At 45.9% G+C, this 27,854-nt stretch overlaps 1 protein-coding gene across 2 annotated transcripts; it reads right to left on the reverse strand.

Annotated features, from left to right (window-relative positions):
* Positions 1-724: 724 nt before the first annotated feature.
* LOC142718082 (gap junction gamma-1 protein-like) lies at positions 725-27,398 on the reverse strand. Of its 2 annotated transcripts, none has more exons than XM_075848745.1 (2): positions 26,951-27,398; positions 725-2,870 (listed from the first exon to the last, which is right to left on the reverse strand). In XM_075848745.1, exon 2 carries the CDS (start codon positions 2,848-2,850, stop codon positions 1,636-1,638), a length of 1,215 nt encoding a protein of 404 aa, XP_075704860.1. In that variant the 5' UTR covers positions 2,851-2,870; positions 26,951-27,398; the 3' UTR covers positions 725-1,635. The 2 variants fall into 2 exon arrangements, with proteins under 2 accessions (XP_075704860.1, XP_075704861.1); XM_075848746.1 differs by lacking the exon at positions 26,951-27,398 and adding an exon at positions 3,860-3,946.
* Positions 27,399-27,854: the final 456 nt, after the last annotated feature.

The raw sequence follows: 27,854 nt of genomic DNA on the forward strand, positions 1-27,854 counted from the left end.
ATCTAATCCTATCATGTGTGATACCCTCTGCTGAGCCGTGTATCTAATCCTATCATGTGTGATACTGTCTGCTGAGCTGTGTATCTAATCCTATCCTGTGTGATACTGTCTGCTGAGCTGTGTATCTAATCCTATCATGTGTGATACTGTCTGCTGAGCTGTGTATCTAATCCTATCATGTGTGATACTGCCTGCTGAGCTGTGTATCTAATCCTGTCATGTGTGATACTGTCTGCTGAGCTGTGTATCTAATCCTATCATGTGTGATACTGTCTGCTGAGCCCTGTATCTAATCCTGTCATCTGTGATACTGTCTGCTGAGCTGTGTATCTAATCCTGTCATGTGTGATACTGTCTGCTGAGCTGTGTATCTAATCCTATCATGTGTGATACTGTCTGCTGAGCTGTGTATCTAATCCTATCATGTGTGATACTGTTTGCTGAGCCGTGTATCTAATCCTATCATGTGTGATACTGTCTGCTGAGCTGTGTATCTAATCCCATCATGTGTGATACTGATTTTCCGGGTGCTTGGCTTTGGGGTACTTCACGTGTAGGCGGAGGATGGGGCTTTCACTACTCCGGCCTGTTCTGTGTTGGTCTCGGGGGTCTCGCTCTTCCTCGTTGTGTAGGGTTATCAGGGTGGGGGGTCTCTGGGACTGGACATGGAGCTCCTGAGGACCCCGAGTCCCCGACACCCCAGGAATGAGGAGGAAGTTTCTGGTTTCTTTGATTTTTTTTTATATAAAAAAAGAAATAAATTTGTACAAATAAAAGTTACAATAAAAACAGAAATTTCCCGGTCTTCACCCCATGAGTCTCTGTGCAGATTGTTTTGGGGGTCTCCTGGGTACTGAGCGGGGGTCTTCTGGGTACTAGGCGGGGGTCTTCTGGATACTGAGCGGGGGTCTTCTGGGTACTAGGCGGGGGTCTTCTGGATACTGAGCAGGGGGTCTTCTGGGTACTGAGCGGGGGTCTTCTGGGTACTGAGCGGGGGTCTTCTGGGTACTGAGCGGGGGTCTTCTGGGTACTGAGCGGGGGTCTTCTGGGTACTAGACGGGGGTCTTCTGGGTACTGAGCGGGGGTCTTCTGGGTACTGAGCGGTGGTCTTCTGGGTACTAGGCGGGGGTCTACTGGGTACTAGGCGGGGGTCTTCTGGGTACTAGGCGGGGGTCTACTGGGTACTAGGTGGGGGTCTACTGGGTACTAGGCAGGGGTCTTCTGGATACTGAGCGGGGGTCTTCTGGGTACTGAGCGGGGGTCTTCTGGGTACTGAGCGGGGGTCTTCTGGGTACTAGGCGGGGGTCTTCTGGATACTGAGCGTAGGTCTTCTAGGTACTGAGCGGGGGTCTTCTGGGTACTGAGCGGGGGTCTTCTGGGTACTGAGCGGGGGTCTCCTGAGTACTGAGCGGGGGTCTTCACAGCTCGTCTTTTATAATGATCTAGTCCATGATATCTTGGGGGGATCCGTCACCCCCCATCCCCGGGTAGGAAGTTCTGACCCCTCCAGTATTTTACGGGTAGAATTCTAGATCTGTAAATGTATTAGACAAGACCGTGTTACGGGGTTTGTTGTGCTCAGCTTTGGCAGTGATTGGAGGATTCCCTCCCGGTTCCGTGCACTGTATGATCGGGTCAGATCCAGACCGAGGTTTTCCCGTCTTTGCTGCTGGTGCTTCCTTTATCGGACGCAGCTTTGGGTTTGGCTCCTTGCTTTTCATGGGCGGTGTTGACCCGGTTCTGCTCCACCACGGTCCCCCCGGACGCTGGGCTGCTGGTCCTGGACGTGGGACCATTGACCTGAGAATTATAGGACTGGAAGGCGATGTCTAGCTGCTCCTGGGCCACCCGCAAGTGTTTATGTAAAGAGGTGAGGTCCGGGGGCAGGGGGTCATCGGGGCCCGTACATTGATGCTCTTGGGCCACGTTGGCCAGGTTCTGCTCATGCGCCATCGCGCTGTTTGGGAGTTTGGTGGACTTGTCGGATCGGACCACCATATTGTATTCCGGGGGGGAAGTGATGTTCTTTGGGTAGGAGTAGTTATACGGCGGCTGTCGGGCGCTGATAGTCCTTCTGCTACGGATGGCGTCTCTGATGGTGCCGATGCCGAGGTGGAACATCTCACAGATATTGAGCAGCAGGCACAGGCAGCTGACCACGTACATGATGAGGAGGAATATGGTCTTCTCCGTGGGTCTGGACACGAAGCAGTCCACGGTGTGAGGACACGGCGCCGTGCTGCACTTAAAGGACGGGAGAACCTGGAAGCCATACAAGAAGTATTGTCCGGCCAAGAAGCCGACCTCAAACACGGCCCTGGCCAGCAGCTGGGACACGTAGACCCTCATGAGACCCTCCTCCTGGATGCGCCGCCGCCCGTCGTGCTTCTTACTCTCCACTTTCTGGGGTTCCGCCGGGGCCTCGTAGATCATGGGCTCCTCTTCCTCATCGTCTGGATCTTCTGCCTCCTCACCCGTCCTCCACCTGGATTTCTTCTTCTTCTTGAGGGTGTATTTCCGTCTGTCTTCCTCGGAGACGCGGGCGATCCTGTGAATGGCGTAGCCGAGATACATGACGGATGGAGCAGAAATCATGATGATCTGGAAGACCCAGAAGCGCACGTGGGAGAGCGGAGCGAAGGCGTCGTAGCAGACGTTATCGCAGCCCGGCTGCTTGGTGTTACACGTGAACTTACTCTGCTCATCCGAGTAGATGGATTCTCCGCCCACCGCGGTCAGGACTATCCGGAAGACGATGAGGACGCTGAGCCATACCTTCCCCACGAAGGTGGAGTGATTGTGGATTTCTTCTAGGAGACGGGTTAAGAAGCTCCAGCTCATATTGGGCATAAGGACTGTTCATGTATAACCTGCAAAAGAGCAGAGAGCAGCGTGAGACGAGCGGCGCCACAACCACATGCGTCTAATAATCCCCCACAGAGCAGACATGACGCCACGTGCGCACCGCTTTATTTCCAGGCGTATATCGGAGTGTAGAACGCGGATACTGCGCCAGCGAGCGGCTTCCCAGCCATTTCATTTCTACGTATTTCCACGCTGCTGCATCAAAAAACGCCCCATAAAAACGCTTCGGAAGTCAGCGCTAATAACGCCAGATTCGGTTTTCTCCTGCGATCAGCCGCGTGTTTGTCAGCTGTGTGAACGGCGGCCGAGGGCGGAGCAGACGCGCTATTAGGGTAAAGGGGCAATTACTTTTGCACGTGGGGGATTCGGGGGTTAATAACTTTCCCGTTACGGGATTTCTCAGGTTTTCTTTCACTGGACTATTCAGCGGACAAACCTGCAATGTGGAGCATTAGATCATGTCTTCTACTCAACTTACATCCAGAGCTGCAACAAATCATATGCAAACAGTGTTCACCTATACACATGAAGTAATGCTCTGCGCTGCATTGTATTGTGTGAGATGTAGAATATTCTACCACAAACCTACTATACAGTGACGGGCGGAGGAACTACAACTCCCACCATACACAGCAGAGTGTGCTCCTGGACACTAAACCAGCAGGGGGCAGCAGAGACGTGAGGTCCTGCAGGCTGAGCGCGAGCAGGATACAAGTAATATTGTGTTTGCAGCTCTTCATGTGACTGGAGTATAAGGGGATATCCACACGCTAAACATACGTCTGTAACATACGGAGCTGTTCTCAAGGGAAAGCCTCTAAATTTCAGCCGTTTTTATGCATCGGGCGTTTTTTACGGACGTTTTTTGAGCTGTTTTTCTATTGACCCAATAAAACGACTCCAAAAACGGCTCAGGAGGTGACATGCTCTTTTTTTAAAGGGCTTTTTTTTAGGCGCCGTTTTTCGTTGCTGAAAATAAGCTGTGTGAACATACCCTAAGACTAGATGTTACAGCAGAATTGTGACTGCAGCTCTTGGTGTGATTAGAGTAATTTGTAACTCCGGATCAGTACCGCTGAGGATCAGGCCGGGTTCACACACAATGGAAACACTGCAGAACTTCTGGCGGATATTCCGCAGCATTTACAGTAGCAGCGAAGGAAATGACATTCTGCGAATCCTTGGCCCACGATGCGGAAATAATCACAGAAAAGTCGTGCCGCGTGTTCTGTGTGGAGATGTTGTGTGTTCTGTGTGGAGATGTTGCGTGTTCTGTGTGGAGATGTTGTGTGTTCTGTGTGGAGATGCTGCGTGTTCTGTGTGGAGATGTTGTGTGTTCTGTGTGGAGATGCTGCGTGTTCTGTGTGGAGATGCCGTGTGTTCTGTGTGGAGATGTTGTGTGTTCTGTGTGGAGATGTTGTGTGTTCTGTGTGGAGATGTTGTGTGTTCTGTGTGGAGATGTTGTGTGTTCTGTGTGGAGATGTTGTGTGTTCTGTGTGGAGATGCTGTGTGTTCTGTGTGGAGATGCCGCGTGTTCTGTGTGGAGATGTTGTGTGTTCTGTGTGGAGATGCTGTGTGTTCTGTGTGGAGATGCCGTGTGTTCTGTGTGGAGATGCTGTGTGTTCTGTGTGGAGATGCCGCGTGTTCTGTGCGGAGATGCCGCGTGTTCTGTGCGGAGATGCCGTGTGTTCTGTGTGGAGATGCTGTGTGTTCTGTGTGGAGATGTTGCGTGTTCTGTGTGGAGATGTTGTGTGTTCTGTGTGGAGATGTTGTGTGTTCTGTGTGGAGATGTTGTGTGTTCTGTGTGGAGATGCCGCGTGTTCTGTGCGGAGATGTTGTGTGTTCTGTGTGGAGATGTTGCGTGTTCTGTGTGGAGATGTTGTGTGTTCTGTGTGGAGATGTTGCGTGTTCTGTGTGGAGATGTTGTGTGTTCTGTGTGGAGATGCAGCGTGTTCTGTGTGGAGATGTTGCGTGTTCTGTGTGGAGATGTTGTGTGTTCTGTGTGGAGATGTTGCGTGTTCTGTGTGGAGATGCTGTGTGTTCTGTGTGGAGATGTTGTGTGTTCTGTGTGGAGATGCTGTGTGTTCTGTGTGGAGATGTTGTGTGTTCTGTGTGGAGATGTTGTGTGTTCTGTGTGGAGATGCTGTGTGTTCTGTGTGGAGATGTTGTGTGTTCTGTGTGGAGATGCTGTGTGTTCTGTGTGGAGATGTTGTGTGTTCTGTGTGGAGATGTTGTGTGTTCTGTGTGGAGATGCTGTGTGTTCTGTGTGGAGATGCTGTGTGTTCTGTGTGGAGATGCTGTGTGTTCTGTGTGGAGATGTTGTGTGTTCTGTGTGGAGATGCTGTGTGTTCTGTGTGGAGATGTTGTGTGTTCTGTGTGGAGATGTTGTGTGTTCTGTGTGGAGATGTTGCGTGTTCTGTGTGGAGATGTTGCGTGTTCTGTGTGGAGATGTTGTGTGTTCTGTGTGGAGATGCTGTGTGTTCTGTGAGGAGATGCCGCGTGTTCTGTGTGGAGATGTTGTGTGTTCTGTGTGGAGATGCCGTGTGTTCTGTGCGGAGATGCTGCGTGTTCTGTGCGGAGATGCTGTGTGTTCTGTGTGGAGATGCTGTGTGTTCTGTGTGGAGATGCTGTGTGTTCTGTGTGGAGATGCTGTGTGTTCTGTGTGGAGATGCTGTGTGTTCTGTGTGGAGATGTTGTGTGTTCTGTGTGGAGATGTTGCGTGTTCTGTGCGGAGATGCAGCGTGTTCTGTGTGGAGATGCTGTGTGTTCTGTGTGGAGATGTTGTGTGTTCTGTGTGGAGATGCAGCGTGTTCTGTGTGGAGATGTTGTGTGTTCTGTGTGGAGATGTTGTGTGTTCTGTGTGGAGATGCTGTGTGTTCTGTGCGGAGATGCTGTGTGTTCTGTGTGGAGATGTTGTGTGTTCTGTGTGGAGATGCCGAGTGTTCTGTGTGGAGATGTTGTGTGTTCTGTGTGGAGATGTTGTGTGTTCTGTGTGGAGATGTTGTGTGTTCTGTGTGGAGATGCTGCGTGTTCTGTGTGGAGATGTTGTGTGTTCTGTGTGGAGATGCCGAGTGTTCTGTGTGGAGATGTTGTGTGTTCTGTGTGGAGATGCCGAGTGTTCTGTGTGGAGATGTTGTGTGTTCTGTGTGGAGATGCTGTGTGTTCTGTGTGGAGATGTTGTGTGTTCTGTGTGGAGATGCTGTGTGTTCTGTGTGGAGATGTTGTGTGTTCTGTGCGGAGATGCTGTGTGTTCTGTGTGGAGATGCAGCGTGTTCTGTGTGGAGATGCCGTGTGTTCTGTGTGGAGATGCCGTGTGTTCTGTGTGGAGATGCTGTGTGTTCTGTGTGGAGATGCTGTGTGTTCTGTGTGGAGATGCCGCGTGTTCTGTGTGGAGATGCCGTGTGTTCTGTGTGGAGATGCTGTGTGTTCTGTGTGGAGATGTTGCGTGTTCTGTGTGGAGATGCCGCGTGTTCTGTGTGGAGATGCCGTGTGTTCTGTGTGGAGATGCTGTGTGTTCTGTGTGGAGATGTTGTGTGTTCTGTGTGGAGATGTTGTGTGTTCTGTGTGGAGATGTTGTGTGTTCTGTGTGGAGATGCTGTGTGTTCTGTGTGGAGATGTTGTGTGTTCTGTGTGGAGATGCCGCGTGTTCTGTGTGGAGATGTTGTGTGTTCTGTGTGGAGATGTTGCGTGTTCTGTGTGGAGATGCTGTGTGTTCTGTGTGGAGATGCTGCGTGTTCTGTGCGGAGATGCTGTGTGTTCTGTGTGGAGATGCCGCGTGTTCTGTGTGGAGATGCCGCGTGTTCTGTGTGGAGATGTTGTGTGTTCTGTGCGGAGATGCTGTGTGTTCTGTGTGGAGATGCTGTGTGTTCTGTGTGGAGATGCTGTGTGTTCTGTGTGGAGATGCCGAGTGTTCTGTGCGGAGATGCTGTGTGTTCTGTGTGGAGATGCTGTGTGTTCTGTGTGGAGATGTTGTGTGTTCTGTGTGGAGATGTTGTGTGTTCTGTGTGGAGATGTTGTGTGTTCTGTGTGGAGATGTTGCGTGTTCTGTGTGGAGATGCCGCGTGTTCTGTGTGGAGATGCTGCGTGTTCTGTGCGGAGATGCTGTGTGTTCTGTGCGGAGATGTTGTGTGTTCTGTGTGGAGATGCTGTGTGTTCTGTGTGGAGATGTTGTGTGTTCTGTGTGGAGATGTTGTGTGTTCTGTGTGGAGATGTTGCGTGTTCTGTGTGGAGATGTTGTGTGTTCTGTGTGGAGATGTTGTGTGTTCTGTGTGGAGATGCTGTGTGTTCTATGTGGAGATGTTGTGTGTTCTGTGTGGAGATGCTGCGTGTTCTGTGTGGAGATGTTGTGTGTTCTGTGTGGAGATGCCGCGTGTTCTGTGTGGAGATGTTGCGTGTTCTGTGTGGAGATGTTGTGTGTTCTGTGTGGAGATGCCGCGTGTTCTGTGTGGAGATGTTGTGTGTTCTGTGTGGAGATGTTGTGTGTTCTGTGTGGAGATGCCGCGTGTTCTGTGTGGAGATGCTGCGTGTTCTGTGTGGAGATGCCGTGTGTTCTGTGTGGAGATGCTGCGTGTTCTGTGTGGAGATGCCGTGTGTTCTGTGTGGAGATGCCGCGTGTTCTGTGTGGAGATGCCGTGTGTTCTGTGTGGAGATGTTGTGTGTTCTGTGTGGAGATGTTGTGTGTTCTGTGTGGAGATGTTGTGTGTTCTGTGTGGAGATGCTGTGTGTTCTGTGTGGAGATGTTGTGTGTTCTGTGTGGAGATGCTGTGTGTTCTGTGTGGAGATGCTGTGTGTTCTGTGTGGAGATGTTGTGTGTTCTGTGTGGAGATGCTGTGTGTTCTGTGTGGAGATGCTGCGTGTTCTGTGTGGAGATGTTGTGTGTTCTGTGTGGAGATGCTGCGTGTTCTGTGTGGAGATGTTGTGTGTTCTGTGCGGAGATGCTGTGTGTTCTGTGTGGAGATGTTGTGTGTTCTGTGTGGAGATGTTGTGTGTTCTGTGTGGAGATGCTGTGTGTTCTGTGTGGAGATGCCGCGTGTTCTGTGTGGAGATGCCGTGTGTTCTGTGTGGAGATGCTGCGTGTTCTGTGAGGAGATGTTGTGTGTTCTGTGTGGAGATGCTGTGTGTTCTGTGTGGAGATGCTGTGTGTTCTGTGTGGAGATGTTGTGTGTTCTGTGTGGAGATGCTGCGTGTTCTGTGTGGAGATGCTGTGTGTTCTGTGTGGAGATGCTGTGTGTTCTGTGTGGAGATGTTGTGTGTTCTGTGTGGAGATGCTGTGTGTTCTGTGTGGAGATGTTGTGTGTTCTGTGTGGAGATGCTGTGTGTTCTGTGTGGAGATGCTGTGTGTTCTGTGTGGAGATGCCGTGTGTTCTGTGTGGAGATGTTGTGTGTTCTGTGTGGAGATGCTGTGTGTTCTGTGTGGAGATGTTGTGTGTTCTGTGTGGAGATGTTGTGTGTTCTGTGTGGAGATGCCGTGTGTTCTGTGCGGAGATGCTGCGTGTTCTGTGCGGAGATGCTGTGTGTTCTGTGTGGAGATGCTGTGTGTTCTGTGTGGAGATGTTGTGTGTTCTGTGTGGAGATGCTGCGTGTTCTGTGTGGAGATGCTGTGTGTTCTGTGTGGAGATGCTGTGTGTTCTGTGTGGAGATGTTGTGTGTTCTGTGTGGAGATGCTGTGTGTTCTGTGTGGAGATGTTGTGTGTTCTGTGTGGAGATGCTGTGTGTTCTGTGTGGAGATGCTGTGTGTTCTGTGTGGAGATGCCGTGTGTTCTGTGTGGAGATGTTGTGTGTTCTGTGTGGAGATGCTGTGTGTTCTGTGTGGAGATGTTGTGTGTTCTGTGTGGAGATGTTGTGTGTTCTGTGTGGAGATGCCGTGTGTTCTGTGCGGAGATGCTGCGTGTTCTGTGCGGAGATGCTGTGTGTTCTGTGTGGAGATGTTGTGTGTTCTGTGTGGAGATGTTGTGTGTTCTGTGTGGAGATGTTGTGTGTTCTGTGTGGAGATGCTGTGTGTTCTGTGTGGAGATGCTGTGTGTTCTGTGTGGAGATGTTGTGTGTTCTGTGTGGAGATGCTGTGTGTTCTGTGTGGAGATGTTGTGTGTTCTGTGTGGAGATGTTGTGTGTTCTGTGTGGAGATGCTGTGTGTTCTGTGCGGAGATGCTGTGTGTTCTGTGTGGAGATGTTGTGTGTTCTGTGTGGAGATGCTGTGTGTTCTGTGTGGAGATGCTGTGTGTTCTGTGTGGAGATGCCGTGTGTTCTGTGTGGAGATGTTGTGTGTTCTGTGTGGAGATGCTGTGTGTTCTGTGTGGAGATGTTGTGTGTTCTGTGTGGAGATGTTGTGTGTTCTGTGTGGAGATGCCGTGTGTTCTGTGCGGAGATGCTGCGTGTTCTGTGCGGAGATGCTGTGTGTTCTGTGTGGAGATGTTGTGTGTTCTGTGTGGAGATGTTGTGTGTTCTGTGTGGAGATGTTGTGTGTTCTGTGTGGAGATGCTGTGTGTTCTGTGTGGAGATGCTGTGTGTTCTGTGTGGAGATGTTGTGTGTTCTGTGTGGAGATGCTGTGTGTTCTGTGTGGAGATGTTGTGTGTTCTGTGTGGAGATGTTGTGTGTTCTGTGCGGCGATGCTGTGTGTTCTGTGTGGAGATGCTGTGTGTTCTGTGTGGAGATGTTGTGTGTTCTGTGTGGAGATGCTGTGTGTTCTGTGCGGAGATGCTGTGTGTTCTGTGTGGAGATGCCGCGTGTTCTGTGTGGAGATGTTGTGTGTTCTGTGTGGAGATGCAGCGTGTTCTGTGTGGAGATGCCGTGTGTTCTGTGTGGAGATGCCGCGTGTTCTGTGTGGAGATGTTGTGTGTTCTGTGTGGAGATGCTGTGTGTTCTGTGTGGAGATGCTGTGTGTTCTGTGTGGAGATGCCGCGTGTTCTGTGTGGAGATGTTGTGTGTTCTGTGTGGAGATGTTGTGTGTTCTGTGTGGAGATGCAGCGTGTTCTGTGTGGAGATGCTGCGTGTTCTGTGTGGAGATGCTGTGTGTTCTGTGTGGAGATGTTGTGTGTTCTGTGTGGAGATGTTGTGTGTTCTGTGTGGAGATGTTGTGTGTTCTGTGTGGAGATGTTGTGTGTTCTGTGTGGAGATGTTGTGTGTTCTGTGTGGAGATGCTGTGTGTTCTGTGTGGAGATGCTGTGTGTTCTGTGTGGAGATGCTGTGTGTTCTGTGTGGAGATGCAGCGTGTTCTGTGTGGAGATGCTGTGTGTTCTGTGTGGAGATGCCGCGTGTTCTGTGTGGAGATGTTGTGTGTTCTGTGTGGAGATGTTGTGTGTTCTGTGTGGAGATGCAGCGTGTTCTGTGTGGAGATGCTGCGTGTTCTGTGTGGAGATGTTGTGTGTTCTGTGTGGAGATGTTGCGTGTTCTGTGTGGAGATGCTGTGTGTTCTGTGTGGAGATGTTGTGTGTTCTGTGTGGAGATGCTGCGTGTTCTGTGTGGAGATGCTGTGTGTTCTGTGTGGAGATGTTGTGTGTTCTGTGTGGAGATGTTGTGTGTTCTGTGTGGAGATGCTGTGTGTTCTGTGTGGAGATGTTGTGTGTTCTGTGTGGAGATGTTGTGTGTTCTGTGTGGAGATGCCGCGTGTTCTGTGTGGAGATGTTGTGTGTTCTGTGTGGAGATGTTGTGTGTTCTGTGTGGAGATGCTGTGTGTTCTGTGTGGAGATGCTGTGTGTTCTGTGTGGAGATGCTGTGTGTTCTGTGTGGAGATGTTGTGTGTTCTGTGTGGAGATGTTGTGTGTTCTGTGTGGAGATGTTGTGTGTTCTGTGTGGAGATGCCGCGTGTTCTTTGTGGAGATGTTGTGTGTTCTGTGTGGAGATGCCGCGTGTTCTGTGTGGAGATGTTGTGTGTTCTGTGAGAAGATGTTGTGTGTTCTGTGTGGAGATGTTGTGTGTTCTTTGTAGAGATGTTGTGTGTTCTGTGTGGAGATGCCACGTGTTCTGTGTGGAGATGCTGTGTGTTCTGTGTGGAGATGTTGTGTGTTCTGTGTGGAGATGCAGCGTGTTCTGTGTGGAGATGTTGTGTGTTCTGTGTGGAGATGTTGTGTGTTCTGTGTGGAGATGCCGCGTGTTCTTTGTAGAGATGTTGTGTGTTCTGTGTGGAGATGCCACGTGTTCTGTGTGGAGATGCCGCGTGTTCTGTGTGGAGATGTTGTGTGTTCTGTGTGGAGATGTTGTGTGTTCTGTGTGGAGATGTTGTGTGTTCTGTGTGGAGATGTTGTGTGTTCTGTGAGAAGATGTTGCGTGTTCTGTGTGGAGATGCCGCGTGTTCTGTGTGGAGATGCCACGTGTTCTGTGTGGAGATGCTGTGTGTTCTGTGTGGAGATGCCACGTGTTCTGTGTGGAGATGCTGTGTGTTCTGTGTGGAGATGTTGTGTGTTCTGTGTGGAGATGTTGTGTGTTCTGTGTGGAGATGCTGTGTGTTCTGTGTGGAGATGCTGCGTGTTCTGTGTGGAGATGTTGCGTGTTCTGTGTGGAGATGCTGTGTGTTCTGTGCGGAGATGTTGTGTGTTCTGTGTGGAGATGTTGTGTGTTCTGTGTGGAGATGCCGTGTGTTCTGTGTGGAGATGTTGTGTGTTCTGTGCGGAGATGTCGCGTGTTCTGTGCGCAGACGCCGCATGTTCTGTGAGATGCCGCGTGTTCTGTGTGGAGATGCTGTGTGTTCTGTGTGGAGATGTTGTGTGTTCTGTGTGGAGATGTTGTGTGTTCTGTGTGGAGATGCCGCGTGTTCTGTGTGGAGATGTTGCGTGTTCTGTGTGGAGATGTTGTGTGTTCTGTGTGGAGATGTTGTGTGTTCTGTGTGGAGATGCTGTGTGTTCTGTGTGGAGATGTTGCGTGTTCTGTGTGGAGATGCCGCGTGTTCTGTGTGGAGATGTTGTGTGTTCTGTGTGGAGATGCTGTGTGTTCTGTGTGGAGATGATGTGTGTTCTGTGAGGAGATGTTGCGTGTTCTGTGTGGAGATGTTGTGTGTTCTGTGTGGAGATGTTGTGTGTTCTGTGTGGAGATGCCGCGTGTTCTGTGTGGAGATGTTGCGTGTTCTGTGTGGAGATGTTGTGTGTTCTGTGTGGAGATGTTGTGTGTTCTGTGTGGAGATGCTGTGTGTTCTGTGTGGAGATGTTGTGTGTTCTGTGTGGAGATGTTGCGTGTTCTGTGTGGAGATGTTGTGTGTTCTGTGTGGAGATGTTGTGTGTTCTGTGTGGAGATGTTGTGTGTTCTGTGTGGAGATGTTGCGTGTTCTGTGTGGAGATGCTGTGTGTTCTGTGTGGAGATGTTGTGTGTTCTGTGTGGAGATGTTGTGTGTTCTGTGTGGAGATGCTGTGTGTTCTGTGTGGAGATGTTGTGTGTTCTGTGTGGAGATGTTGCGTGTTCTGTGTGGAGATGTTGTGTGTTCTGTGTGGAGATGTTGTGTGTTCTGTGTGGAGATGCTGTGTGTTCTGTGTGGAGATGCTGTGTGTTCTGTGTGGAGATGTTGTGTGTTCTGTGTGGAGATGCTGTGTGTTCTGTGTGGAGATGCCGCGTGTTCTGTGTGGAGATGTTGCGTGTTCTGTGCGGAGATGCTGTGTGTTCTGTGTGGAGATGTTGTGTGTTCTGTGTGGAGATGTTGTGTGTTCTGTGTGGAGATGCTGTGTGTTCTGTGTGGAGATGTTGTGTGTTCTGTGTGGAGATGTTGCGTGTTCTGTGTGGAGATGTTGTGTGTTCTGTGTGGAGATGCTGTGTGTTCTGTGTGGAGATGTTGTGTGTTCTGTGTGGAGATGTTGCGTGTTCTGTGTGGAGATGTTGTGTGTTCTGTGTGGAGATGTTGTGTGTTCTGTGTGGAGATGCTGTGTGTTCTGTGTGGAGATGCTGTGTGTTCTGTGTGGAGATGTTGTGTGTTCTGTGTGGAGATGCTGTGTGTTCTGTGTGGAGATGCCGCGTGTTCTGTGTGGAGATGTTGCGTGTTCTGTGCGGAGATGCTGTGTGTTCTGTGTGGAGATGTTGTGTGTTCTGTGTGGAGATGCAGCGTGTTCTGTGTGGAGATGTTGTGTGTTCTGTGTGGAGATGTTGTGTGTTCTGTGTGGAGATGCTGTGTGTTCTGTGTGGAGATGTTGTGTGTTCTGTGTGGAGATGTTGCGTGTTCTGTGTGGAGATGTTGTGTGTTCTGTGTGGAGATGTTGTGTGTTCTGTGTGGAGATGTTGCGTGTTCTGTGTGGAGATGTTGCGTGTTCTGTGCGGAGATGTTGTGTGTTCTGTGTGGAGATGTTGTGTGTTCTGTGTGGAGATGCCGCGTGTTCTGTGTGGAGATGTTGTGTGTTCTGTGTGGAGATGTTGTGTGTTCTGTGTGGAGATGTTGTGTGTTCTGTGTGGAGATGTTGCGTGTTCTGTGCGGAGATGCTGTGTGTTCTGTGTGGAGATGTTGTGTGTTCTGTGTGGAGATGCAGCGTGTTCTGTGTGGAGATGTTGTGTGTTCTGTGTGGAGATGTTGTGTGTTCTGTGTGGAGATGCTGTGTGTTCTGTGTGGAGATGTTGTGTGTTCTGTGTGGAGATGTTGCGTGTTCTGTGTGGAGATGTTGTGTGTTCTGTGTGGAGATGTTGTGTGTTCTGTGTGGAGATGTTGCGTGTTCTGTGTGGAGATGTTGCGTGTTCTGTGCGGAGATGTTGTGTGTTCTGTGTGGAGATGTTGTGTGTTCTGTGTGGAGATGCCGCGTGTTCTGTGTGGAGATGTTGTGTGTTCTGTGTGGAGATGCTGTGTGTTCTGTGTGGAGATGTTGTGTGTTCTGTGTGGAGATGTTGCGTGTTCTGTGTGGAGATGTTGTGTGTTCTGTGTGGAGATGCCGCGTGTTCTGTGCGGAGATGTTGCGTGTTCTGTGCGCAGACGCCGCGTGTTTTATATAACCGCGCTTCACACTAAGTCCGCCGGTATAACCTCCCTGTGGGAACATGACCCTACTCAGACCCTCAGCGGAGATTCCCTCATAAGATCCGTCCTGTGATTATTCCCACACCGCGGCTCTTCTCCAGCTGGACCGTTCTGCACAGTTTCATGTCAGCGCTGGGAGATTGCGCTGTGACTAGTGACAGAAATAAACATGGAATCTCGGGGCTTTGATGTGAGAGGATTTCCCCGTCTTGTTTATCTTGGAGCGGTCTCTTTTCTGAACGCCTCTGTTCTAATTTTTGGGATTTCTCCAAATCAAACTGTCAGACTGGAGACAGCTCCGATATCCGAAGGTGCACATATAAGGGAATCATCTCCCAAACTAGAGGGAACCCCTTCACTGCTGCGCAGCCATGACCTGACACAGGAGCAACTGAGACCGCACCATATACAGGACTGTATACACTCTATATATACATAGACTGCACCATATACAGGACTCTATACCTTCTATATATACACAGACTGCACCATATACAGGACTCTATACCTTCTATATATATATATATACATAGACTGCACCATATACAGGACTCTATACCCTCTATATATACATAGACTGCACCATATACAGGACTCTATACCTTCTATATATATATATATATATATATATATATATATATATATACATAGACTGCACCATATACAGGACTCTATACCCTCTATATATACATAGACTGCACCATATACAGGACTCTATACCTTCTATATATATATATATATATATATATATATATATATATATATATACATAGACTGCACCATATACAGGACTCTATACCCTCTATATATACATAGACTGCACCATATACAGGACTCTATACCTTCTATATATATATATATATATATATATATATATATATACATAGACTGCACCATATACAGGACTCTATACCCTCTATATATACATAGACTGCACCATATACAGGACTCTATACATTCTATATATACATAGACTGCACCATATACAGGACTCTATACCTTCTATATATATATATATATATATATATATACATAGACTGCACCATATACAGGACTCTATGCACTATATATATACATAGACTGCACCATATACAGGACTCTATACCTTCTATATATACATAGACTGCACCATATACAGGGCTCTATACCTTCTATATATACATAGACTGCACTATATACAGGGCTCTATACCTTCTATATATACATAGACTGCACCATATACAGGACTGTATACACTCTATATATATACATAGACTGCACCATATACAGGACTCTATACCATCTATATATACATAGACTACACCATATACAGGACTGTATACACTCTATATATATATATATACATAGACTGCACCATATACAGGACTCTATGCACTATATATATATATATACATAGACTGCACCATATACAGGGCTCTATACCTTCTATATATACATAGACTGCACCATATACAGGGCTCTATACCTTCTATATATACATAGACTGCACCATATACAGGGCTCTATACCTTCTATATATACATAGACTGCACCATATACAGGACTGTATACACTCTATATATATACATAGACTGCACCATATACAGGACTCTATACCTTCTATATATACATAGACTGCACCATATACAGGACTCTATACCTTCTATATATACATAGACTGCACCATATACAGGACTCTATACCATCTATATATACATAGACTACACCATATACAGGACTCTATACACTATATATATACATAGACTGCACCATACACAGGACTCTATACCTTCTATATATACATAGACTGCACCATACCCTCTATATATACAAAGACTGCACCATATACAGGACTGTATACCTTCTATATATACATAGACTACACCATATACAGTACCATCTATATACACATAGACTGTACCATATACAGGACTGTATACCCTCTATATATACATAAACTGCATCATATACAGGACTCTTTACCTTCTATATATACATAGACTTCACCATATACAGGACTCGATACCTCTATATATACATAGATTGCACCATATACAGGACTATATACCCTCTATATATACATGGACTGCACCATATATAGGACTTTATACCCTCTATATAGACATAGACTGCACCATATACAGGACTCTATACCTTCTATATATATATACTTAGACTGCACCATATACAGGACTGTATACCCTCTATATATACATAAACTGAATCATATACAGGACTGTATACACTCTATATATACATAGACTTCACCATATACAGGACTCTATACCTTCTATATATACTTAGACTGCACCATATACAGGACTCTATACTCTCTATATATACATGGACTGCACCATATACAGGACTTTATACCCTCTATATAGACATAGACTGCACCATATGCAGGACTCTATACCTTATATATACATAGACTGCACCATATACAGGAATCTATACCCTCTATATATACATAGACTGCACCATATACCGGAGTCTATACCTTCTATATATATATACATAGACTGCAACATACACAGGAATCAATACCTTCTATATATACATAGACTGTACCATATACAAGAATCTATACCCTCTATATACATAGACTGTACCATATACAGGACTCTATACACTCCATATATACATAGACTGCACCACATACAGGACTCTATACCTTCTATATATACATAGACTGCACCATATACAGGACTCTATACCTTCTATATATACATAGACTGTACCATATACAGGACTCTATACCCTCTATATATACATAGACTGCACCATATACAGGACTCTATACCTTCTATATATACATAGACTACACCATATACAGGACTCTATACCTTCTATATATACATAGACTGCACCATATACAGGACTTTATACCCTCTATATATACATAGACTGCACCATACACAGGACTCTATACCTTTTATATATACATAGACTGTACCATATACAGGACTCTATACGTCTATATATACATAGACTGCACCATATACAGGACTCTATACCTTCTATATATACATAGACTGCACCATACCCTCTATATATACAAAGACTGCACCATAAACAGGACTCTATACCTTCTATATATACATAGACTGCACCATACCCTCTATATATACATAGACTGCACCATATACAGGACTCTATACCTTCTATATATACATAGACTGCACCATATACAGGAATCTATATCTTCTATATATACATAGACTCCACTATACACAGGACTTTATAGCCTCTATATATACATAGACTGCACCATATACAGGACTCTATACCGTCTATATATACATAGACTACACCATATACCGTACTCTATACCTCCTATATATACATAGACTGCACCATATACAGGACTGTATACCCTCTATTTATACATAGACTGCACCATATGCAGGACTCTATACCCTCTATATATACATAGACTGCACCATATACAGGACTTTATACCTTCTATATATACATAGACTGCACCATATACAGGACTATATACCCTCTATATATACAAAGACTGCACCATATACAGGACTCTATACCCTCTATATAAACATAGACTGCACCGTATACAGTACTCTATACCCTCTCTCTCTCTATATATATATACACATAGACTGCACCAAGTACAGGACTATATACCCTCTATATATACAAAGACTGCACCATATACAGGACTCTATACCCTCTATATAAACATAGACTGCACCGTATACAGTACTCTATACCCTCTCTCTCTCTATATATATATACACATAGACTGCACCAAGTACAGGACTCTATACCCTCTATATATACAAAGACTGTACCATATACAAGAATCTATACCCTCTATATACATAGACTGTACCATATACAGGACTCTATACACTCCATATATACATAGACTGCACCACATACAGGACTCTATACCTTCTATATATACATAGACTGCACCATATACAGGACTCTATACCTTCTATATATACATAGACTGTACCATATACAGGACTCTATACCCTCTATATATACATAGACTGCACCATATACAGGACTCTATACCTTCTATATATACATAGACTACACCATATACAGGACTCTATACCTTCTATATATACATAGACTGCACCATATACCGTACTCTATACCCTCTATATATACATAGACTGCACCATATACAGGACTGTATACCCTCTATTTATACATAGACTGCACCATATGCAGGACTCTATACCCTCTATATATACATAGACTGCACCATATACAGGACTTTATACCTTCTATATATACATAGACTGCACCATATACAGGACTATATACCCTCTATATATACAAAGACTGCACCATATACAGGACTCTATACCCTCTATATAAACATAGACTGCACCGTATACAGTACTCTATACCCTCTCTCTCTCTATATATATATATACACATAGACTGCACCAAGTACAGGACTCTATACCCTCTATATATACAAAGACTGCACCATATACAGGACTCTATACCCTCTATATATACATAGACTGCACCATATACAGGACTCTATACCCTCTTTATATACAGACTGCACCATATACAGGACTCTATACCCTCTATATATACATAGACTGCACCATATACAGGACTCTATACCCTCTTTATATACATAGACTGCACCATATACAGGACTCTATACCCTCTATATATACACATAGACTGTACCATATACAAGACTCTATACCCTCTATATACATAGACTGCACCATATACAGGACTCTATACCCTCTATATATACATAGACTGCACCATATACAGGTCTCTATACCTACTTTACATACATAGACTACACCATATACAGGAGTATATACATTCTATATATACATAGACTGCACCATATACAGGACTCTATACCTTCTATATATACTTAGACTGCACCATATACAGGACTCTATACTTCTATATATACATTGACTGCACCATATAAAGGACTTTATACCCTATATATACATAGGCTGCACGAAATAAAGGACTCTATACCATATATATATATATAAATATATATACACACACTCACACATATACATGGGCTGCACCATATACAGGACTATATACCTTCTATATATACACATAAATTGACCATATACAGGACTGTATACCTTCTATATAGATAGACTGCACCATATACAGGACTCTATACCCTATATATACATAGACTGCACCATATACAGGACTGTATGCCTTCTATATATACACAGAAATTGCACCATATACAGGACTGTATACCTTCAATATAGATAGACTGCACCATACACAGGACCCTATATCCTCTCTATATATACATAGACTGCACCATATACAGGACTCCATAACTTCTATATGTAGATAGACTGCACCATATACAGGAATCTATACATTCTATATATACATAGACTGCACCATACACAGGACCCTATATCCTCTCTATATATACATAGACTGCACCATATACAGGACTCCATAACTTCTATATGTAGATAGACTGCACCATATACAAGAATCTATACATTCTATATATACATAGACTGCACCATACACAGGACCATATATCCTCTCTATATATACATAGACGGCACCATATACAGGACTCCATACGTCTATACGTAGATAGACTGCACCATATACAGGACTCTATACCCTATACATATATATATATATATGGAATGCACCATATACTGGGCCCTATATCCTATCTATATGCATAGACTGCACCATATACAGGACTCTATACCCTCTATATATACATAGATTGCAGCATATACAGGAATCTATACCCTCTTTATATACATAGAATGCGCCATATACAGGACTCTATACCTTCTATATATACATAGACTGCACCATATATAGGACTCTATACCCTCTTTATATACATAGACTGCACCATATACAGGACTCTATACCCTCTATATATACATAGACTGCACCATATACAGGACTCTATACCCTCTATATATACATAGACTGCACCATATACAGGACTCTATATCCTCTTTATATACATAGACTGCACCATATACAGGACTCTATATCCTCTTTATATACATAGACTGCACCATATACAGGACTCTATACCCTCTATATATACACATAGACTGTACCATATACAAGACTCTATACCCTCTAAATACATAGACTGCACCATATACAGGACTCTATACCCTCTATATATACACATAGACTGTACCATATACAAGACTCTATACCCTCTATATATATAGACTGCACCATATACAGGTCTCTATACCTTCTTTATATACATAGACTACACCATATTCAGGAGTATATACATTCTATATATACATAGACTGAACCATATAAGGACTTTATACCCTATATATACATAGGCTGCACGAAATAAAGGACTCTATACCATATATATATATATATATATATACATACATACACACACACACACACACGGGCTGCACCATATACAGGACTATATACCTTCTATATATACATAAATTGACCATATACAGGACTGTATACCTTCTATATAGATAGACTGCACCATATACAGGACTGTATACCTTCTATATATACACAGACTGCACCATATACAGGACCCTATATCCTCTTTCTATATACATAGACTGCACCATATACAGGACTCCATAACTTCTATATGTAGATAGACTGCACCATATACAAGAATCTATACATTCTATATATACATAGACTGCACCATACACAGGACCCTATATCCTCTCTATATATACATAGACTGCACCATATACAGGACTCTATACCCTATATATATACCCCCCCGGTGTTTCTCAGCCTGGAGATAACTACTTGGACAAAGTGTTTGATTTGCACCTAAGCTCATGGACTGACAAACCCTCCACAGATGAGTCTTTGTTACAATGTATCAGTGCAGGAAATCCTCTGTGTGGTAATCACATATCTCTTCTGTCCTGATGCTTTGTTACAATGTATCAGTGCGGCCTGTGTGATCTCCTCCTGCGCTGCTCAGTCTGGCGGTGACCTGGAGACGGTTCACGTCTTGTAAACTCCTTGTAATGTTATTAGCCGGCACCTCGTGACCCCGGGTTCCTCTTTACAAGAAAATGTTTCCTTCACTGGTGATAATAAAACCTAGAGAATATAATGACTGAGCGAAGATGATGATGATGGATACGACCGGGTCAGAGACCGCGCCAAAGTCATGCAACAAAGGAGCGGAGACCGAGGGAGCGAACCCGGCCCAAGACACCGCCAAATGCTGCCCAATGTGTGCATGTATCTAATCCTATCATGTGTGATACTGCCTGCTGAGCTGTGTATCTAATCCTATCATGTGTGATACTGTCTGCTGAGCGGTGTATCTAATCCCATCATGTGTGATACTGTCTGCTGAGCGGTGTATCTAATCCTATCATGTGTGATACTGTGTGCTGAGCTGTGTATCTAATCCTATCATGTGTGATACTGTCTGCTGAGCTGTGTATCTAATCCCATCATGTGTGATACTGTCTGCTGAGCTGTGTATCTAATCCTATCATGTGTGATACTGTCTGCTGAGCTGTGTATCTAATCCTATCATGTGTGATACTGTCTGCTGAGCTGTGTATCTAATCCTATCATGTGTGATACTGTCTGCTGAGCTGTGTATCTAATCCTATCATGTGTGATACTGTCTGCTGAGCGGTGTATCTAATCCTATCATGTGTGATACTGCCTGCTGAGCCGTGTATCTAATCCTATCATGTGTGATACTGTCTGCTGAGCTGTGTATCTAATCCTATCATGTGTGATACTGTCTGCTGAGCTGCTGTATCTAATCCTATCATGTGTGATACTGTCTGCTGAGCTGTGTATCCAATCCTATCATGTGTGATACTGTCTGCTGAGCTGTGTATCTAATCCTATCATGTGTGATACTGTCTGCTGAGCTGTGTATCTAATCCTATCATGTGTGATACTGTCTGCTGAGCTGTGTATCTAATCCTATCATGTGTGATACTGTCTGCTGAGCTGTGTATCCAATCCTATCATGTGTGATACTGTCTGCTGAGCTGTGTATCTAATCCTATCATGTGTGATACTGTCTGCTGAGCCACTGTATCCAATCCTATCATGTGTGATACTGTCTGCTGAGCTGTGTATCTAATCCTATCATGTGTGATACTGTCTGCTGAGCCGTGTATCTAATCCTATCATGTGTGATACTGTCTGCTGAGCGGTGTATCTAATCCTATCATGTGTGATACTGTCTGCTGAGCTGTGTATCTAATCCTATCATGTGTGATACTGTCTGCTGAGCCGTGTATCTAATCCTATCATGTGTGATACTGTCTGCTGAGCTGTGTATCTAATCCTATCATGTGTGATACTGTGCTGAGCTGTGTATCTAAGCCCATCATGTGTGATACTGTCTGCTGAGCTGTGTATCTAATCCTATCATGTGTGATACTGTCTGCTGAGCTGTGTATCTAAGCCCATCATGTGTGATACTGTCTGCTGAGCCGTGTATCTAATCCTATCATGTGTGATACTGTCTGCTGAGCTGTGTATCTAATCCTATCATGTGTGATACTGTCTGCTGAGCCACTGTATCTAATCCTATCATGTGTGATACTGTCTGCTGAGCGGTGTATCTAATTCCATCATGTGTGATACTGTCTGCTGAGCTGTGTATCTAATCCTATCATGTGTGATACTGTCTGCTGAGCTGTGTATCTAATCCTATCATGTGTGATACTGTCTGCTGAGCTGTGTATCTAATCCTATCATGTGTGATACTGTCTGCTGAGCTGTGTATCTAATCCTATCATGTGTGATACTGTCTGCTGAGCTGTGTATCTAATCATATCATGTGTGATACTGTATGCTGAGCTGTGTATCTAATCCTATCATGTGTGATACTGTCTGCTGAGCGGTGTATCTAATCCTATCATGTGTGATACTGTCTGCTGAGCTGTGTATCTAATCCTATCATGTGTGATACTGTCTGCTGAGCTGTGTATCTAATCCTATCATGTGTGATACTGTCTGCTGAGCTGTGTATCTAATCCTATCATGTGTGATACTGTCTGCTGAGCTGTGTATCTAAGCCCATCATGTGTGATACTGTCTGCTGAGCCGTGTATCTAATCCTATCATGTGTGATACTGTCTGCTGAGCTGTGTATCTAATCCTATCATGTGTGATACTGTCTGCTGAGCTGTGTATCTAATCCTATCATGTGTGATACTGTCTGCTGAGCTGTGTATCTAATCCTATCATGTGTGATACTGTCTGCTGAGCTGTGTATCTAAGCCCATCATGTGTGATACTGTCTGCTGTGCTGTGTATCTAATCCCATCATGTGTGATACTGTGCTGAGCTGTGTATCTAAGCCCATCATGTGTGATACTGTCTGCTGAGCTGTGTATCTAATCCTATCATGTGTGATACTGTCTGCTGAGCTGTGTATCTAAGCCCATCATGTGTGATACTGTCTGCTGAGCCGTGTATCTAATCCTATCATGTGTGATACTGTCTGCTGAGCTGTGTATCTAAGCCCATCATGTGTGATACTGTCTGCTGAGCTGTGTATCTAATCCTATCATGTGTGATACTGTCTGCTGAGCTGTGTATCTAATCCCATCATGTGTGATACGGTCTGCTGAGCTGTGTATCTAATCCTATCATGTGTGATACTGTCTGCTGAGCTGTGTATCTAATCCTATCATGTGTGATACTGTCTGCTGAGCTGTGTATCTAATCCTATCATGTGTGATACTGTCTGCTGAGCTGTGTATCTAAGCCCATCATGTGTGATACTGTCTGCTGAGCCGTGTATCTAATCCTATCATGTGTGATACTGTCTGCTGAGCTGTGTATCTAATCCTATCATGTGTGATACTGTCTGCTGGGCCCTGTATCTAATCCTATCATGTGTGATACTGTCTGCTGAGCTGTGTATCTAATCCTATCATGTGTGATACTGTCTGCTGTGCTATGTATCTAATCCTATCATGTGTGATACTGTCTGCTGAGCTGTGTATCTAATCCTGTCATGTGGGATTCTGTCTGCTGAGCTGTGTATCTAATCCTATCATGTGTGATACTGTCTGCTGAGCTGTGTATCTAGTCCTATCATGTGTGATACTGTCTGCTGAGCTGTGTATCTAATCCTATCATGTGTGATACTGTCTGCTGAGCTGTGTATCTAATCCTATCATGTGTGATACTGTCTGCTGAGCACTGTATCTAATCCTATCATGTGTGATACTGTCTGCTGAGCACTGTATCTAATCCTATCATGTGTGATACTCTCTGCTGAGCTGTGACTCCGTTATGGGGTAGTGTAGTAAGGACAAGGACCCTCTCTGTGACTTCTGTCACTGTTATGGGGGCACTGTAGCTATCCCTGTTATGGGGGCACTGTAGCTATCCCTGTTATGGGGCACTGTAGCTATCCCTGTTATGGGGCACTGTAGCTATCCCTGTTATGGGGGCACTGTAGCGATCCCTGTTATGGGGCACTGTAGCGATCCCTGTTATGGGGGCACTGTAGCTATCCCTGTTATGGGGCACTGTAGCGATCCCTGTTATGGGGGCACTGTAGCTATCCCTGTTATGGGGGCACTGTAGCGATCCCTGTTATGGGGCACTGTAGCGATCCCTGTTATGGGGCACTGTAGCTATCCCTGTTATGGGGGCACTGTAGCGATCCCTGTTATGGGGCACTGTAGCGATCCCTGTTATGGGGCACTGTAGCTATCCCTGTTATGGGGGCACTGTAGCTATCCCTGTTATGGGGGCACTGTAGCGATCCCTGTTATGGGGGCACTGTAGCGATCCCTGTTATGGGGGCACTGTAGCGATCCCTGTTATGGGGCACTGTAGCTATCCCTGTTATGGGGCACTGTAGCTATCCCTGTTATGGGGCACTGTAGCGATCCCTGTTATGGGGCACTGTAGCGATCCCTGTTATGGGGGCACTGTAGCTATCCCTGTTATGGGGCACTGTAGCGATCCCTGTTATGGGGGCACTGTAGCTATCCCTGTTATGGGGGCACTGTAGCTATCCCTGTTATGGGGCACTGTAGCTATCCCTGTTATGGGGGCACTGTAGCTATCCCTGTTATGGGGCACTGTAGCTATCCCTGTTATGGGGCACTGTAGCGATCCCTGTTATGGGGCACTGTAGCGATCCCTGTTATGGGGGCACTGTAGCTATCCCTGTTATGGGGCACATGTAATAGGAATTGTATAGGCGGTCTGGGTTGGGTTTGGTTCACATTGCGCTGCGCCCTCCTTCTATGACTGATGAATGTTGTGGACACAGAACAAACAGAAACCCGGCACTGACATTTACCACGTGAACATTTTTATGATTTGCTGATTCCGTTTTGACAATCCACAAATATCGCAACGTTTCGGGGAATATCCGACCTTCAAACCTTCTGACAAGTGCAGAAAATACAAAGCGGACGTCACGTCATTACGTTTTGTAGGTTCGTTTTTTTATTAATGACGTGACGTCCGCTTTGTATTTTCTGCACTTGTCAGAAGGTTTGAAGGTCGGATATTCCCCGAAACGTTGCGATATTTGTGGATTGTCAAAACGGAATCAGCAAATCATAAAAATGTTCACGTGGTAAATGTCAGTGCCGGGTTTCTGTTTGTTCTGACTTCAGAGTTGCGTCTTCTCCGAGCTCCATCAGTCCGAGTGCCGCGTCTCCGTTATAAAGTGGACGCAGGACAGTCACCCCCATCATCCGCACTACGAGGATCACAAGACGTTCATATTCGTCATGTGTCTGTAATTATAACGGAATGATCTTGTGGCCGGGGTGACGATCGCAGTGCGAGGAGATGACGACTGGGGGGGGGGGGGGGTCAGTGCCGGGGAGTCACTTCCCTGATTTATGATTCACCCTCGGGATACACTGGATGATGGTGAGGGGATGATCAGTGATCGGGCCGCAGGACGGGTGATCGCCCCAATCACTGTGACCTCCACAGAACTCTGATGTTAGGTGTCGGCAGGATTCTGTATGGGGAACACGACGGGAAGGACGGAGAAGATGTCCTCAGGTTCTGTTCACATCACGTTTGCTGTATTTACAAGGAAAAGTGGTCGCCGTATACGCCAAACGTATCTATAGGGCGCCATTTACCCAACGGAGGCCAAAATAATGTCCTTAATCTCCATGGGGCTGGTGCACGCCGGTCATCCCCCCTTTTTGCTGTGTAGAGAAGTTTGCGGATCTTTTCCATGTTAGAATAATCTCCATATAACTACAACGTGCAGCTCAACAGCAACCGCCAAACCCCAGCAGACCCTGCGAGTGACGCATTTCCCCCTCAGTCAGTGAAACGCGCCGTCTCCCAGACTCTGTAAACACAGCGTGAAGGGGGAGACGACACCGACGTCCCGGACATTGCATCTGGTCATATGAAAAAAAATTAACTTGATTAGAAATAAAAACTTCTACAACTTCCTAAAAGACCTTGTGATTCAAGTCCTCACCATTTCAAGATCTCTGCAAGCTGTCAGTGAATGAGAACACTCTTATTTACACTCGGAGGCTGCAAACCCATGCATACGTAGTCCTGCTCATACAGCTGAGGGTTTGTTACAATTGTGTCAGTCTAGACAATGCTCTGTGAGCTAAACAGCCTGGAGTGCAGACTGATACATTGTTACAAACTACCAGAGAGATCTGCTGTTGCTGATGCGTTTAGCCCACAGAGCATGGTCTAGACTGAATACACTTGTAACAAACCCTCAGCTGTATGAGCAGGACTAGGTATGCATGGGTTTGCAGCCTCCGAATGTAAATAAGAGTGTTCTCATTCACTGACAGCTAGCAGAGATCTTGGAAATGGTGAGGAATTCAAGCAGAAAATCTATTAGAAAGTTGTAGAAGTTTTCATTTCTATAAACCTTTTGACGTCCTTTCTTTGCAGCTGATTCTGTTTTAGCCTCGGGTCAGTTTCCGAATCATCTGCTTTATATAATCAGAACATTCTTCTTCTGCAGAGAATCCGCGGGGACTCGATGGCTTTGATGTCCGTGTGGGAAACAAGTCATTTCTCTGCCACTAATTCCCATGTGTTAAACATCAACCACCAGGAAAACATTCGTCGCCCGCTGGGTCTTATCCAACCTCCCGTCACCCGTATACAACGAGCCCGAGTCCCAAACCTCTTCCCCGTGTATCCGAGAAGAAGCCCCGATCACTCACCTCACCGGACACCGTCATGAAAAAGCTTCTCGCTGAGTTCCAGCCAAGGTTCAAAACAATACTAAATAATCAAAAATATCTGTAGAAAGGCGGGTGGAAGCGAGAGAAGTGCCTGCGAGGGAGCTCCGGAGCGAGTGTTCCACATCCTGCCCGTCACCCGTCTCCGTACATCCTGCCCCGGCACCCGTCTCCGTACATCCTGCCCCGGCACGCTCACATTCTTCCTGTACACTCGCTATAAAGAAGGAGCCTTCTGTGGAGCCTGATGAGGATCCATCCTTGTTGTGTCCCACAAAGAGCGAGACTGGGCCCGGGAATGAAGGGTGAGGGGGTCCTGCACTCCGGGACAAGCTCTGGAATCTGCAGCCTCCTTCCTCCTTCTTCTTCCCCTGGAGAGTAAACAAATGAGCACAGGGAGCAGCTAATAAGAACCATGCCCAGGAAGGAGCGCGCTCCACGTGTCAGGCACAAGAAAGACAACTCCGCCAAACGTCACCGAGACGGACCGAGAGAAGGTCACTTTTTTATTTCAGAAATTGTTACCAGTTGTTTTGATGGCGCCGTCACCTTCTGCGGCGCTGGATGTGACCGATGAGAAGAAGAAGAACTCCCCGGCGTCTCCCGCTGTATCTAAGAGTTTTATTGGATTGAGCTTCACGAGGTTGATTTTTATTCCAGTATCTTTGGGAGGGACCATAGAGCAGAACACACGGGGGCAGATTTATCAATGTCATATGAGAAGACCCCGATAAATCTGCCCCATGTGCCCCTCTCTGAGAAAAGTATTGATGACTACATACTGCAGGGAAGTCACATTAGTGCGGTCATTGTCACTGAATGATGTCCCCAAAATGTGACTAGAAATGTCCATCTATCTGGGCAGGTAAAAATTGATGATCTGGCC

Source organism: Rhinoderma darwinii, unplaced genomic scaffold (genome assembly GCF_050947455.1).
Source record: "Rhinoderma darwinii isolate aRhiDar2 unplaced genomic scaffold, aRhiDar2.hap1 Scaffold_4604, whole genome shotgun sequence".
In the NCBI taxonomy this organism is placed as follows: domain Eukaryota; kingdom Metazoa; phylum Chordata; class Amphibia; order Anura; family Rhinodermatidae; genus Rhinoderma; species Rhinoderma darwinii.